Here is a 17,075-nt window from a genome sequence, read left to right as displayed (position 1 = left end):
AGACCGTACTTGGCACTTTGAAAGTCATAACGAAACACCACATACAAAATTTCAGCCAAATCCGATGAAAATTGTGGCTTCCAGTGGCTCGAGAAGTCATATCGGGAGATAGGTTTATATGGGAGCTATATTTAGCTCTTGACCTATTTGAACTGTTACTTGGCATAGTTGTTGGAAGTCACAAAAGAACACCACACGCAAAATTGTAGCCGAATCGGGCAAAACTGCGGCTTCCAGGGGCTCAAGAAGTCAAAGCGTTAGATCGGTCGGAGATCATTATTTCGAGGTGTTGCAAACGGAAAGACTAGGTTAGTATACCCCCATCCTATGGCGGTGGGTATAAAAACTATCATCTAGAGGATTTTTACGCATTTGTTCTTCCATATGAATCGCGGAATATACTACGATATCACAGTTGTTACAGTTAATCTATTTAATATATTTTTCATTCCCATACAAAGAAATTTTATTCTATATGATGTCTATTCAATAGGCACTGTTTACATGCAGTTCCGTAAAAAAAGAAAATACGAGACACTAGAGCGTATGATCTGTAGAAGAAAAAAAATCCATTTGAAGATCGGCAGTTATTAGTTGAAATATTTGGTTCTTACCGTAGACAGAGTTACATTTGACATTCTGGCAAGTCCGCCTGCATCCATGGCTATACTATGATTGGATCTTAGTATCATTATTTGTGTAAGAAATTGAAATTGGCTATCTTCATTATACCACAAACAGTCATAGATGGCAAAAGGTAAAAGATCGCTCTGAAATTGAAACAAGTTAAAAGACATTAAGTTCGGCTGAGCCCAACTTTGCATACCCACCACTATGGACACCACTAAAAATTTACCCTTATTAACGAGTTTGTATTTGAATTATTTAGGTTTCAAGAAGTCATATAGGATAAAACTTGGCACTGATGTTGTAAGTCATAAGATAAGTTTTAAGGACGAATTTCAGCCAAATCTGGCGAAAATTTAGGCCTCTAAGGGCTCAAAAGTTCAAATCAACGGATCGGTTTATAAGGGAGCTATACTGGACAAGGATGTTCAAAGTCGTAACTCGAGTCTTTGTTCCAAATTTCAGCCAAATCAAGTTAAAACTTAGGATTCTGAGGGACCAAGAATTGAAATCGGGGGATCGGTTTATATGGGGGCTACCTCTGTTTATAGACCGATTCAAATCATACTTTGCATGGATGTTGGAAGTCATAACTCAAGCGTTTGTTCCAAATTTCAGCCAAATCGGATGAAAATTGAGGCTTCTAAGAGCTCAAGAAATCAAATCGGGAGATCAGTTTATAAGGGGGCTATATCCAAATATGAGCACCACACAAGCTGGAACTTTGAGCTCCAACTTGTGTGGTGTCCATAGATATTACGGGAAGCTTAGCTGAAAGCTACCGAGCGCGTCCACAGGTTGTGGATGGTGGAAAGCTCCGTTTTTATGCAGAGTAGCTGCAAATGCGGGCAGTCAGCGATTTTCGAGAAGAGAGTCTCAGTGAGGAGTCGGGTGGCACTGGCTCTTAATTAAATATTGTGTGCCAATGATATTCGAGATGACAAGGCGAGTTATTGGCGCCTTCAAATAACCAATGGCCAACATCAGCGTCTGTTCCTAGGCTGGAGGAGAGCGTCGGATCTCGGAGCAAGCGAGCAGCGATCCCACAAACCCCATGCGTTTGGAGTGCTGGGCTAGTAAACCGCCCCGGTAAACTATGAGAATCACCATAAGAAACAAAGGAATAGTTAAAACGGACCCCCCCTAAAGTTGAAGACCGACACAAATGAAAAAAGGACCTTGATTTGCGGATCTGCACCTGGAATATCCGCACTCTCTATAGGGAAGCTGCAGTATACACGCTGGCGGATGTATTAGAAAAGTATAAGGCAGATATCACCGCCTTACAGGAAGTGTGATGAACTGGGAATATCATCATAACAACACCAAACCTTGACGAACTATGCTGCCATGACCAGAGGCAATAATTTGGCTGTGGATTTGTGGTTTGTCCGAGACTCGTCCTTATTTATGCCTATGCCCAAGACAAGGACACGTAGACCAAGGATATTTTCTACGAGCGCATAGAGAGAGAATATGATTGCCCCCGCCTATGAAATTAAAATCGTTCTGGGAGATTTTAATGCCAACATAGGAAGGGAAGACATCTTTGGTCCAACAGTCGAAAATTTTAGCCTCCACGAGATAACGTCCAGTAATGGGTTGAGGCTGATAGATTTCGCCGCGGCAAAAAACATGGTAGTCAGAAGCACCAGATTTCAACATAAAAATATTCACGAAGCCACATGGCTGTCACCCGATCAAAACACGAGCAACCAAATTGATCAAATTGTGATAGACGGAAAGCATTCACCCAGCGTGTTAGATGTACGATCGATCCGTGGAGAGAATATAGATCCGGTTCATTACCTTGTTGCAGCAAAGGTTCGCACCCGTTTGAACATGGCGAGGAAAGCACGATCTGACACTGCACGGAAGCTGCACATTGAACAGCTGCAAACGCAACATTCATGGCAACATCATACTCTACTCGATTTACCCAACTGCTTGATGAAAGCTCTTCCTGTTCCGATGATATAATGGTGCAGTGGCACGCCACTGCCCACTCCAAAGCAAATGCCGCGAATTCCGTACTTGGGTACCGGAAGCCTCGCCCTAGAAACCCATGGTACGCCCAAGAGTGTCGAGATGCTACTGAAGCCAAGAATGCGGCATATTGAGCAACCCTGCAATCTGTGGCAACGCGCCAGATAAAGGAAGGGGTTTCAGGAGCTAACGAGAGAGGAGAAACGTTTATTCCGCAGAAAGAAGAAGAGAATGGAAAAACGTGAGTGTGAGCGAATTCAGATGTACAGGAATCAGAATGAAGTCCGGAAATTCTACCAAAGAATTAAAGCTCAAACCGATAGCTTTGGTGCAGGCACATCCTCCTGCAGAGACAAAGAAGGAAATCTGGTAACTGACATCGATAGCCTGCTGAGGATATGGAAAGAACATTTTACCCAACTGCTAGTGTCCGACGTTGGCGGCAAAGAGGATACCGCAGAACCAATCAATGATGATGGTATAGAATATTTACCACCTAGTCAGATTGAGGTCCAAGTAGCAGTGACCCGACTGACAAGGCAGCTGTTGCCGACGGGTTACCCGCTGAACTATTTAAGACCGGAGGCGACACGCTGGTATGGCGTATGCATCAGAATTGTATAGAATGTTTACCTCGTAGTTAGAATGAGGTCCAAGTAGCTGTGGCGCGACTGACGGACAGCAAGGCAGCAGGAGCTGAAGGGTTGCCCGCTGAACTATTTTAGACCGGAGGCGACACGCCGATAAGGCGAATGCATCGGCTTGTCTACGCAATCTGGCTAGAAAAACGCATACCCGATGATTGGAACCTCAGCATTTTATATCCCGTACACAAGAAAGGAGACAAGACGGAATGTGCCAACTACAGAGGAATAAGTCTCCTTCCCATCGCATAAAAGATACTCTCGAGAGTACTGCGTGAAAGATTAAAACCTAAAGTCAATGAGATAATTGGGCCCTTTCAATGCGGCTTTAGTCCTGGTAAATCCACCCTTGACCAGATATTCACACTCCGTCAAATCCTGGAAAAGACCCGAGAAGGACAAATCCACTATTACCATTTCTTTGTTGACTACAAAGCCGCTTTCGATGCCCCTTTACATTCAAAGGTATTTCAAGCCATGTCTGAGTTTTGGTATCCCTGCAAAATTAATAAGACTCTGCAGGATGACACTTGCTGATACACGTTCCTAAGTTTGCGTTAATGGTGAATATAGGCGACGTATGAACCACGAGCTGTATGAGATGTATGACGACAATAGCATAGTTACACGTATCAAGTATCAAGCTCCAGCAAAGAAGTCTTTTGAAGGGAAACATGGTGGTACAGGCAAGCCGGGACGACCAAAAGCCCGATGGAAAGATCAGGTGTTGGGAGACACCTCACAACTTGGTTTCAGAAAATTTAAAATAAGCGCAGAAGATCGAGGCGCTTGCAACGATATTCTACGTTCGGCTAGTGGAACAAATTTTCTGCCATAGCCAATTAAAATAAATAAGTTTATCCCAATCTGAACCGATATGGCCCATTTGTAAACTCCAACGACCAGAAATATCTGTACAAATTTCAAGCGGACGGACATGGCTAGATTAGCTTTGAACTTTGATACGATCAAGGACATATGTACTTTATGAGGTCTTAGACAAATATTTCGAGGTGTTACAAACGGAATGACTAGCTTAGTATACCCCCATCGTATAGTGGTGGGTAAAAAAAACTATTTTACTTACCTCGGATGATATCCTTTGACCATTAATACAAAAAACGATCAACTCATATAATGCGGCTGAAAGATACAAAGCCACTTTAACAGCAAAGAATTTCTCATCTCCCTAAAAACATCAAGGGACAAGAGACTAGCAGTATCCCTTAACAATAATGCAAGAGAACACTCACCACATCCAGACTGGCCTTGAATGTTAACATGCAAATGACCAAACAGCATTCAGCAAATAATCCTAGAGTTGACATTTTATAAAGCGAATTTAATTCGTTGCAAAATCTGCAAAAAATTTAATTTTATTTTTCTATGGTTTTTTAAGAGTATTTAAATTCTCTACTTTAAAATCTCTTGATGGAGTTTTATGCAAACTTCCATATATTTGACTCTAACTTCGGGTGGCACATGATCTGTAGTTGAGTAGCTTATCAATTTTCGCAGGACCCGCAACAAAGTCAAGCAATGGACTGAACCCACAGAAAAAATTCCAGAATAGGTAATGGATGCTTAGGTAATAAAAACATTTTAAATTAGTAAGGCGTCTAAATGTTGGTAAACTATTTTGGGAGAACATTGGCGTAGAAGGAAAAAAAAGGCCAAATTAGGGTAAGGGAAAATGAGACGAACATTGGATCATATCAGGGTATAATGTTGCTTTGTATTCTAAATAGAAGCAAAATCAAAGCCTATTGGTTTCCAACAACTATATGAAATAACCAAACTAAAGTAGCGCAAAAACCAGTTGAGGAAAATTTTCAAAAACTAGTAACGTTTTTTTTAGCAGCAAAAATTCCCAGTGATGATAATAACTTCTTTACTTATTAACCACCTTTTCTTATAATTACTAGTCGAACCAGACCCGCTCCGGTGCGCCTTCTTTAATTCTCAAATATCTTTTTATGGTGGGGACACTTCGCCCCGAATGTGAATATCGAATTCGTACCACTGCAGCCTATGTCCGCCTATAACGCTGAATGCCTGCGTTCGAATCCTGGCTAGAACATCGGACAAAATTTTATGCGGTGGTTATCCCCTCTTAATGTTGGCGACATTTGCGAGGTACCACACCATGCATGGTCATGTAAAAAATTCTCCCCAAAAAGGTGTCGCAGTGCCGTTCGGACTCGGCTATAAAAAGAGGTCCCTTATCATTGATAAACTCAACTTGAATCGGAAAGCCCCCATTGATGTGTGAGAAGTTTGCCCCTGCTGGATTCCTGGGCAAATTTTGTTCTACTCCCAAATGTCTTTCTTTTGAGTCCTATGTTGCAGTATTGGTAAATATTTCCGGTTTAGGGGGTATTTCAGGGGTGGTCACTTGGCCATTAAAGTAAACATAAGATTCGTGCTCTACTTTCAAAAACATTTCATATGAGCCCCATAATGGCATGATCGGTAAATAAGTTGGGTTTGAGGATGGAGAGGGCCCCAGAAAAATTTGTCCCGAAACTTAATATCAATTTCCCGCAAATCAATCAATTTCCATCCCAAATAGTCTTTACATAAAAGGAAGGCATTTTGGGGTGGGGCGTCTCCCCAAAAACATGGCTCCAAAAATTCATTCGTTTTCTACTCTCAAATATCTTTCATTTGAGTCCCATATTGTCATAATGGGTCAATTAACCTATTCGACGTGTATTTAGGAGGAAAAGCGCAACCTAGACATGAACCGAAATTTTAATGTCATATTGGGTATCTACACCAAAATGACTTTCATTGGAATCCCATATAGCCAAGGTTGGCTGATATATCGATTTGGGGGTATTTGGGGGTTGGACCACCTCCCATTTCTTGGACCTAATTTTGTATGCCATATTTGTAATCTACTGCCGAATACTTTTCATTTGATTCCCATATTAACATGAACGTTGAAAATATATGTTTGGAGTAGTTTTGGAGTTGGGGCGGCCGCTGGGTACTTGGACCCAAATTTTGATACGGTATTCGTTTTCTAGTCTCCAATACCTTTCATTTGATACCCATATTGTGCCTATCGATCTATTTTTGGTTTCGGGTGGCGTTTTAGGGGTAAGGGTTGAGGAACCACCATCTGATATCTAAAAATTATATAATCTATGATTCCTTCCACAAAAACCTACACAATCTTTGAAAATTTTAAGAAAACTGGTTCAGCCGTTTTTAATTCTATGGAACAAAAAACAAACCGTGTCTCATATAGTCAAGATAGGTCATATGCCCATTTTGAGTTCCTTTGGGGGGTGGGCTGACCCCCTACAATTCGATCTGATTTTGTATGCCAGATCCGTAATCTACTACCGAATACCTTTAATTTGAGCCCCATATTGATATGGACGTTCAATTTGCTTGCTTTTAAAAGGTTTGGGGTAAGGACCACTTCCTAGGTACTTGGACCCAATTTTGAATACCATTTTGGTACTCTACACTTCAATACCTTTCATTTGATATCCATATTGTCTTTATCGGTCCACTTGTGATTTTAGGTGGTGTTTTTTGGTTAACGGGAGAAAGTCCGCCCCTTCCGATATCGATAAATTATAAAGCCCATTCCTTCTTTCTAACTGTATTCGTATTCTACTCCCGAATACCTTTCATTTGAGTTCCATATTGCCATGCTCGTCCAATAAACCTATTTTAGGGTGTTTTTTTAACAATCTTTAAAGAAGTGAGCTAAAATGTACCGTGAGTTCACCCATAGAACTATAAAATGTTGGGTTAATTCGTCGGTTTACTACCCCATCAATCGAACGAAAGGACATATTACTATGAAACAAGTAAAATCTAGCTAAATTCAGCCGGGCCGAATCTTGGGTACCCACAACCATGGATCCGCTAAAAATGTACCCTTATTAATTGAGTTTGTATCTGAATTATTTTGATCTCAAGAACTGGGAAATCAATATTTAGGGGGGACTCTATCACCATATTGACCGATTCAAATGTTGCAAGTCATAAGGTAAGTTTTTGGGCCAAATTTCAGCCAAATCTGCTGAAAATTAAGGCTTCTAAGGGCTGAAGAAGACAAATCCCGGAATTGGTTTATATGGGGGCTATATCTGTTTATAAACCGATTTAAATCGTACTTGGCATGGATGTTAGAAGTCGTAATTCAAGTCTTTGCTCCAAATTTCAGCCAAATAGGACGAACATTGAGGCTTCTAGGGGCTCAAGAAATCAAATCCGGGGATCGGTTTATATGGGGGATATATCTCTTTATAGACAGATTCGGATCATACTTGACCGATTCGGATCATTCGGCATGGATGTTGGAAGTCTTAACTCAAATCTTTTTTCGGAGTTTTAGCCAAATCAGATGAAAGTTGAGGCTTCTAGGGGCTCAAGAATTCAAATCGGGGAATCGGTTTCTATAAGGGCTATATCCAAATCTGAACCGATATGTCCCATTTGTAATCTTCAACGACCTACATCAATATCCAGTATCTGTGCAAAATCTGTTCAACCGATCCCACAATGTTTACGACCTCCACAAACGTTATAGATCCATGATTTGCGTATCTGCACTTGGAATTTCCGAACTCTTTATAGAGAAGGTGCAGTATACGCACTGGCGGATGTATTGAAAGAAGACAAGCCAGATATTACAGCAAACGGAAGTGCGATGGCTTGGGGAAGGAGTTAAACTGGCACCGAAAGCTGACGTCCTGCAATATAGCCGCCAGCATATGAGGTATAAATATGGCTGTGAATTTGTGGTTGGGTTAGGTTTGATGGCACGCAACTAGCAACCTCGGTTCTAAGCCGCTTCACTGGGAAATCTAGAAGAAAGTAGATGAGAAGAAGGTGGGTAAAAAATACATAAAGAAAGACAGAAAAACAACTTACGCATAAGACAAAATAATGGTCATAGTTATTCCGCCACGGTTGTTGTTGTTATTGTAGCCATATTGTCATGTGAAGGGGATGGGGATCCTCGTTAAGCTCCAGTAGGTGAGCAAGCTCGTTCCTGTCCAAAGGACCGATCGCCGCGGGAACCGGGTGGCCATTGGTGATTTAAACGCGCAAATTACTCGCCTTATCATATCGAGCATCATAGGCACTCATTATCTATGCAAGAGACGGTGCCGGCTGACCCTTTCACTGGGACTCTCCACTCGATACCGCTGATTGACCACTACTACCGTTGGCAGCTACTTCCCATGAATCATCCCACTATCCGCAACCTGTGGATGCGCCCGGTAGCTCACAGCAATCTTTGTTATCACTAGAAGGCGCGTCTACAGTAGAGAGGGCCTCTCCAGAGGGATGGCACCGGCTCTAGCTTAAATACTGAGTGCCTATGATGCTCGATGCGACAAGGCGAGATAATGGCGCCTTTAAACAACCAATGGCCATCATGTTCCCGCGACGATTGATCTTTTTGACCGGAACGAGCTTGCCGAGAATCGTCACCTCCACATGGAAATTTGGTTACAACAAAAACCAAATCACCATCGAGCTCCTCGATCTTCTAAGCTCCTTCTATAACCTATGACACCAAGTTTCGAGGTGTCTCCCACCACTTGATCTTTCCATCGGGCTATAGCTCGTCTCAGTTAGCGTGTAGCACCGTGCTTGCCTTCAAACATTTTTTAGTTTGAGCTTCTTCAACCATTCTGACGCAGCCGTTGTATTTTGTTATGTGTAACTATGCTATCGTCGTCATACAGCTCGTAGTTCATAAGACGCATATATTCTCCACTAATGCAAACAGATCCATATATTTTACGAAGAATCGTTCTCTCAAACACTCCAAGCACTGCCTCAGAACCATATAACAACACGGGTAGTATCAGTGTCTTGTGTAGTGTAATTTTCGTCTGCCGAGAGGTGGCCTTGTTTCTAAACCTCTACTTAATCCAAAGTAGCATCTGTTTGTCAGTAGTTTTCTTTGCTATATTTCAAAACTGGTTTCATTCGTTTTGGTTATTGCGGTGCCGAGGTAGATAAAGTTGCTGACTATCCAGGGAATCCAGGCTCGGAAAGAGGTGTTCACCCATTATCCTTCGTCATTGCACATCCTGCAAAAGTTTACCTTTCTCTGCATCGAGCGCGACATCAAAGACCTGATGTTGCAATGAGGACTCCTATTAGCAGTGCTATGTCATGCCCAAGGACAAGCGACGTCCTGTTTCAATAAATTCTTGGCCACAGAGACTTTGGCACCCTATAAACTACAGCACTAGCTAACATCTTATTCGCACAGTCATCGTAAAGGCTCCAACCCTACACAGAAAGTCGCAGAGTGTAAGTCTCACTGATTTCAAAGCAAGATATACGGCAATCAACGATCCATTTCTGGCCAGCTCTTGTGCCTCTTTGTTCCCCGCCACATCTTGATGGCTTGGGACCCAGCAGAGCCTCACAGCCTTTCCCATGGTTAGAAGAAGCTCTTTGCATATTCTAGCCAGTTTTGAGCTCAAACGGCCCGACACCAAAGTCTTCAGCGCTGCCTGACTGTCCACATATATTGTGATAGTCTGATAGGGCCGTCGTTCCCGACATCGTCTCCAGTGTTTTCGGGATCGCGAAGACGCTGCACCTGTGTGGGAATTTCAGATTCCAAGGAGTTCAATGAAGACTCCTCCAAAGCCCCCATCCAATTAAGACCCATCCGGTCGCGGGAAGGGTGGGACGCTTCGCCCACCAACAAGGAAGGACTCCCCAATGCAGAGAGAGGGTGTGCGACGACGAGAAGGAATTGAAAATGTATGAGCACCAATCGGAGGCCATCGTAGCGCAAAGGTTAGCATGTCCGCCTATGACGCTGAACGCCTGGGTTCGAATACTGGTGGGACCATCAGAAAAAAATTTTCAGCGGTGGTTTTCTCCTCCCAATGCAGGCAACATTTGTAAGGTACTATGCCATGTAAAAATTCTACCCAAAGAGGCAAGCCGTTCGGACTCGGCTATAAAAAGAAGGCCCCTTGTCATTGAACTTCAATTGAATCGGAATGCACTAATTGATATGTGAGAAGTTTGCCCTGTTGCTTAGTGAAATGTTCATGGGCACTGAGCACCTTTTGCAACTGTCTCCCAATTGCGAGTAGAAGACATACGGTAATGGGTGAACACCTTTTTCCGTGCTTGGATTCCCTTTAGGCACTTAGTCCTCTTGCTATTCTAGTATTATGTACAGGCTTGAACTGGCTGACGGGACAATACTCTCACAAGAGGTAATTTTTTCCCGGTCCACCTGGTTCTCTACTTTTTGTCCTATGCCTTAGTTTAAAATTTTTTGTTGTTTCTGCTATTTTGCACAGCGCTATTGTGTATCAATCCTCTGACGATCAGAAAATACTTTTTTATACCTTCTCTAGACTAATTTCATTCATACGCCAATTTTTTTAAATAAGACTTACCAACGGTTGCCAAGTATATCTCCATGGTTATGATAAAATATTCCACAATAAAAGCAAGCAAGCGATGACCATGGCCATACCAAATGGGAAAAGATGCCGGAAATGCTTAAGCAAAGAGTGTAATAAGTAAACCACAAGTAACAAGAAACAAGTAAAAGCGTACCATGTTCGGCCGGGCCGAATCTGGGGAACCCACCACCATGGATTCTACAAAATTTCAGTCAAATCGAGAAGTCCAATCGGTAGATCGATTTATATGGGGGCTATATCAGGTTATAGAACGATTTGGACCATACTTGGCGCAGTTGTTGAAAGTCATAACAGAACACTATGTGCAAAATGTTGGCTATATCGGACAAAAATTGGGTCTTGTAAGGCCTCAAGAAGTTAAATCGGGAGATCGGGCTATATGGGAGCTACATTAGGTCAAAGACCGATTTCAACCGTACTAGGCACGGTTATTAGAAATCATAACAAAACACTACATGCTAAATATTAGCCAAATCACGCAAAAAACGGCTTCCAGGGGCTCCAGGTGTGAAATCGAGAGATCGGTTTATATGGGAGCTATACAGGATATTAACCGATTTGAACCATACTTTGCACAAGGGTTGGCAGTGGTAACACTTAGTGCAAAATTATGGCCGAATCGGATAATAATTGGGATTTTTAAAGGCGCAGGAAGTTAAATCGGGCGATCGGTTTACATGGGAGCTATAACAGGTTTTGGACCGATTCACACCGTACTTAACACAGTTGTAGAAAATCATAACAGAACACAATTTGCAAAATGTTGGCCAAATCGTACAAAAATTGCCGCTTCCAGGGGCTAAAGATGTCAAATCGGCAGATCGGTTTTTATGGGAGCTATATCCCGATCTGAACCGATATGGGCAATTTGCAATCCCCAACGACCTACATCAAAAAGAGGATGTTCGGTAGGAAGGGGGGGGGTGACTCCCAAGATGATTTATTGGGAGTCACCTATATACTGCCCTATGGAGTACTGGTATGGTGGGACGCCGTAGGAAAGAGGACGCGTGCGAAGGAGTTCGAGAAGGTCCAGAGACTGACCTGCACCGGGATCACAGGGGCGCTGAGATCCGCACTGCAGGCAGGCTTGGAGGCTATGCTGGATATGCAGCCCATTGGGGAATATATATTTGGAACTGCGCCGCCAAGGTCGCGCTTAGGCTGATCGAGCTCAGCATGCAGAAGGGGAATGGTTGCGTTTCGATTCTGGGTGTAATGGATATGGAGAGTAGACTGACTGCCGACTACCTGGCACCAGTGCCGACTGGAGTGAGCGCATTCGCCATTCGATTTCCTTAGTGGGACGAATGAAGGGCGAACGCTGTACTTGAGGAGGATGAGACCTCGATCTACACAGATGGCTCCAAGATGGATTCAGGGGCTGGATTGGGGGTCTACTCTGATGCACTCAATATCTTTATGGCTCTGAGACTGCGGGACGAGTGTACAGTCTTTCAGGCAGAGCTCTGTACCATTGCAGTAGCCGCAAGGCAAGGGGCTTACCGCCCTCGAAACCCAGAATTTATGTGGACAGTATAGCGGCGCTCAAGCCTTGGGGTCGAGGATGGTGAGGTCTAGACGGCGAAGGTGCTATGGCCGGTCAATTTGTTGGGGAGGTTGTGATTTAAAATACCAAGTTTCGCTATGACATCTGAGCCATACAAAACTCACAATATTTGGATGCATTGCTTAGTTAGTTCTCTGCTTCTCATCCCATGATGGTGAGTATCAAAAATTGTTTTACCAAATCTTAACAACTTACGAAATTGCGAATAAAAATTTCCCTCAAGGCTATTAAACCAAAAATTACGGATATTTATTACCAAACTACAGCCACTATACCAACTGCAAATGGCAAATACTGTCATACGGAGGACGAGCAACTGCATCTTAATGTCCCTCCATGATTGCTTTAGAATTTGACAAATTTCGTTAATAATTTTATGTTTGTCTTTTAAATCTAAAAAAAAAAAATTAGAAAATAAGCAAAACCATTTAACTGGAAATTTGTTAATTTCTTTCTGCTGCTTACATGGACTTACCCAAATTAAAAATTTCCAAATCCTCCAAAATTTGCGAGTTCTGCACAGACTGTGTCATATCATGCATGATGTCTTGAGAATCAGTAAAGATCCATAGCTTCCAGAGCGTCATTAACACTTGTAGCACAATTATAATTGCCTATAAAATTGAGAAAATAGTTTAGATTTTGGCTAATAAAAGCGCGCTAAATTCGGGCTGGACCGAATTTTATATACCCTCCATTATGAATCGCATATGTCAAGTTAATTGAACGGTATTACTCTCCACTCTAGACAAAGAAATGATAACGAACAAGAATTGGAATGCTATCAAGTTATGAACCTACATCAAGTTATGAACCTATTCGGACCATACTTGGATTGGATGTGGAGACCGTAGTAGAAGTCATTATGCAAAGATTTTGACAAATTAGATATGAATTGCGCCTTATAAGGTCTCAAGAAGTAAAATCGGGAGATCGGTTCATATGGCAGCTATATCAGGTTATGGTCCGATGCAGATTATTTTCGGCACATATGTTGAAAGTCATAGAATAAGTCGTTGTACAAAATTTCAGCCAAATCGGTTAAAAACTGCGCCCTCTAGAGGCTCAAGAAGTATAATGAGGAGATCGGTTTATATGGGAGCTATTGTATGTCGGATCATAAACCGATTAAAACCATACTTGACATAGTCAAAAACAAATACCTCATGCAAAATTTCATCCAAATCGGATAATAATTGCGCCTACTAGAGGCTCATGAAGTTATGATTCCAGATCGGTTCGTATGACAGATATACAATACATCAGGTTATGAACTGTATCGACGAGTTTACCTCTGGTTGCTGGGGTCTAGCTCACCGGGGGCGGGCTCTGTCACAGAAATTTATTTGTGTCAGTGGCAAAGAGAGAAAAGGCGGTTGGTATTGTTTTCAATGAGTTTTATTTGGTAGGTAGTACTTAATCTAGGCGTTATCGGTTTAGACTTAGGTTCTAGAAGAAGATCTGAAGCCTGGTAATGTCAATCCTGGAAACGCGATTCGATCACGGCGTAGATATGCCTCTAAGTCAGGGTGAGGCGGTCACAGGCCGAGGTCACGAGTTGCTATTACGTCGGAGGGACAAAGGCGGGGTGCTGTCTAAGTGTATCTCGAAGATGTGATTGACTCACGGCGTGGGTACGACACGAATTTACAGAGTGGTGGCTGTAGACTCTTGGCTCGAACGGGTGTTTGCTGGCTCAGCGGCTCTTATGTCTAAAGGACAAAGGCGAGGTGCTGGCTATGTTGGTTTCAGAAACGTGATTCACTCAGGCATGGATACGACACTTAGTCACGGGGTGATGGTCGTTGGCAGACGGCACATGGGTGCATTCGCGGGCTCAGCGGCTCTTATGTCTATAGGACAAATGACAAATGATGGTCGAAGGCAGACGGCACGTGGGTGCATTCACGGGCTCGGCGGCTCTTATGTATGAAGGACAAAGGCAATGTGCTGGCTATGCTGGTTTCGAAGAAGTGGTTGACTCACGGCACGGATACGGCGCTTACTCATGGGGTGATGGTGGAAGGCAGACGGCACGTGGGTGTATTCAAGGGCTCAGCGGCTCTTATATGTTAAGGACAACGGCGAGTTGCTGGCTATGTTGGTTTCAGAAACGTGGTACATTCAAGGCACGGATACGGCACTAACTAACGGCACTAACTAACGGGGCGATGGTCGTGGACAGACGGCATGTGAGTGTATTCGCGGGCTCAGCGTATCTTATGTCTGCAGGACAAAGGCGATGTGCTGGCCAAGTTGGTTTCGGAGTAGAGATTCACTCACGATGTGGGACGGCTCGAGATCACGGGGTGACGGTTCGCGTGTTCACTGGCGCAGCGGCTCCTATGTCTAGTGGACACCGGGCAAAACACTGGCGACTATGCTAATCTACAGGCTCTGACACTCAGGCTCAGCACACTAAAGTCTTTTCACTCCACTTACCTGGATACTGGCACGATTACGCTTCACACTTCACTGTCCCCTTTCAAGCCGTCTTTGCCCTTTTATACCCTTCGGGTAAGTTAGGTTAGGTTGAAAAAAGGCAGATATTAATACGTCCCATGCCACTATGGACATACATCTAAGCCAGTAATACTATAAAGTAACATCTAAAAAGAACCTTTAAAGTTACGAATTCCGTGCTATTGGGTTGCCCAAAAAGTAATTGCGGATTTTTTAAAAGAAAGTAAATGCATTTTTAATAAAACTTAGAATGAACTTTAATCAAATATACTTTTTTTACATTTTTTTTCTAAAGCAAGCTAAAAGTAACAGCTGATAACTGACAGAAGTAAGAATGCAATTACAGGGTCATAAGCTGTGAAAAAATTTGACAACGCCGACTATATGAAAAATCCGCAATTACTTTTTGGGCAACCAAATACTTACAAAATCCTTAATTGTTTTCAATGCCAGCCCCCTAAGTTGGTTCATGTCTGATATTGTGTCGCCACCTAAGTACCGGTATCTGTTGGATGCGAAAGCCGGGCAATGACAAAGGAAATGCTCCAACGTCTCATCGTCTTCCCCGCATGCCCTACACATGCTATCACTTGCCGCACCGATTTTACATAAGTGAGCTCGTAGTCCTATGTGTCCCGTTATGATACCATTAGCTATACTGACCTCCTTCTTGCTTACTTTCAGTAATAGCCTCGTCTTCTCACGATCTGGATCCTCCCATAGGATTTACGCCGTTCTACCGACCGTTTCGCTGTTCCACAATGTTACATGCGCATTCGTCGCCCACTCCCTTAACTCAGACTGCATCGACCCGAAAGGCTTCGGGTTAACCAAGTTTATTGACGGCAGTCCTTTGGCCTTCACCGCCAAATCGTCTGCCCTTTCATTTCCCCTTACTCCGTATTGGCCCGGCACTCAAACGATGTAGATTTTCCCATCCCAAGAGGAGGCGTTTATCTCCTTTTACACTGCAAGACTGTTCGTGACCCCACCGTCCTGGTTGTTATTGCTCTTATGGCAATTTAACTGTCGGTAAAGACGTTCAGACTCGACGTCCTCGCGTTAGCACCACACCACTTCACGCATTCCGTAATCGCCCGGATCTCCACATGCAGGACCGTATTTTGGTCAAGCAGTCTGAAACATATGTCAGTCCCTGGGTTTTCAATGTAAACCCCCAGGCCGACTCTGTCTTCTAGCTTTGATACATCCGCATAACATGATCTTCCAGATGGCAATACTAGGGTTCCGTCAATCCAAGACTGTGCCGATGGCAGTAGTGCGTCGCACTCGACTTCAAGATTCATCTCAGGCATCCGATCGGAAACCTCTCCATTTCCTTCCAGGTTTCCTATCGTCGCCTCGATTATACGACGATGTCATGAGCTGCTCCCATCCTCAATACACTCCCCCATCGCCTTAAGTCTCATAGCCGTAGTGGCTGCCTCACACTTGATCTGTATGTCGATGGGTCGGATATCTAGAATAGTCTTCAGTGCCCTAGTGGGCTTGGTCCTCACCGCTCCGCCTATGCCATGATTACATGTTCTCTGAACCTGTTGCATGGTCCTTATGTTGCACTTTTTCTCCATAGCAGTCCACCAGACTGCTAAGGCGTGAGAAAGTATTGGTCTAATCACGGCCCGTCTACAAAGTGTCCAACATCTGTGAGCCTTCTCAGTACCTCCCTGAATGTGACACTTCCAATTCGGTTTCCTGTCCAACATCACACCTAAGTATTTGACCTTGTCAGATATCGAAATCGTCTTATTGAGGAAACGTGGTGTGTTAAATTGGCCCACCTTCGTCTTTCTCGTGAACAGGCATATTTCAGTCTTTTCTGGGTTAACATTGAGACCTCTGGGTCTAGCCCAGTCATATGCCATATGCAAGACCCTTTCGGCCCTTCTGCATAGCCCGTTCGGATACTTACCTTTTAGAAGTATTATAACATCGTCTGCGTAGCAGACGTGCTCAAATCCCTCCTCAGTCAGCATCCGTAATAGGTCATTTGTGGTGGTCATCCATAGGAGTGGTGATAAAATGCCCCCCTGTGGCGTGCCCTGTGCCACTTGGATCAGAGTGTCGCTCCGCACATTGTTAAAAGCCCCCCTCGATGTCAATGCATACCGCCAGTGTGTACGTTTTGGCATCGAACGATTCTTCTATTTTATGCACAACCTCGTGCAGGCCAGTCTCCACCGACCTTCGCTTGACATAGGCATGCTGTTTGTATTTGAGCAATTCGCTGGATGTCATATTCTTTATCATGGTGTCCACAATACGTTCCATGGTTTTGAGTAGAACGGACCTAAGGTTTATGGGTCTGTAGGCCTCTGG

At 43.5% G+C, this 17,075-nt stretch overlaps 1 protein-coding gene across 1 annotated transcript; it reads right to left on the bottom strand.

The window, feature by feature from the left end:
• Nucleotides 1-484: 484 nt before the first annotated feature.
• On the bottom strand, nucleotides 485-9,710 carry LOC106094938 (odorant receptor 63a-like). The gene is made up of 6 exons (XM_059368003.1): nucleotides 9,590-9,710; nucleotides 4,675-4,801; nucleotides 4,511-4,616; nucleotides 4,345-4,446; nucleotides 615-770; nucleotides 485-551 (listed from the first exon to the last, which is right to left on the bottom strand). The coding sequence occupies exons 1-6, from the start codon at nucleotides 9,708-9,710 to the stop codon at nucleotides 501-503; spliced, it is 663 nt and encodes a 220-aa protein (XP_059223986.1). The 3' UTR covers nucleotides 485-500.
• Between the last annotated feature and the right edge of the window lie 7,365 nt (nucleotides 9,711-17,075).

The sequence above is a fragment of the Stomoxys calcitrans genome, chromosome 1 (assembly GCF_963082655.1).
Source record: "Stomoxys calcitrans chromosome 1, idStoCalc2.1, whole genome shotgun sequence".
Classification (NCBI taxonomy): Eukaryota; Metazoa; Arthropoda; class Insecta; order Diptera; family Muscidae; genus Stomoxys; species Stomoxys calcitrans.
This window is presented reverse-complemented; position numbering and strand designations above follow the sequence as displayed.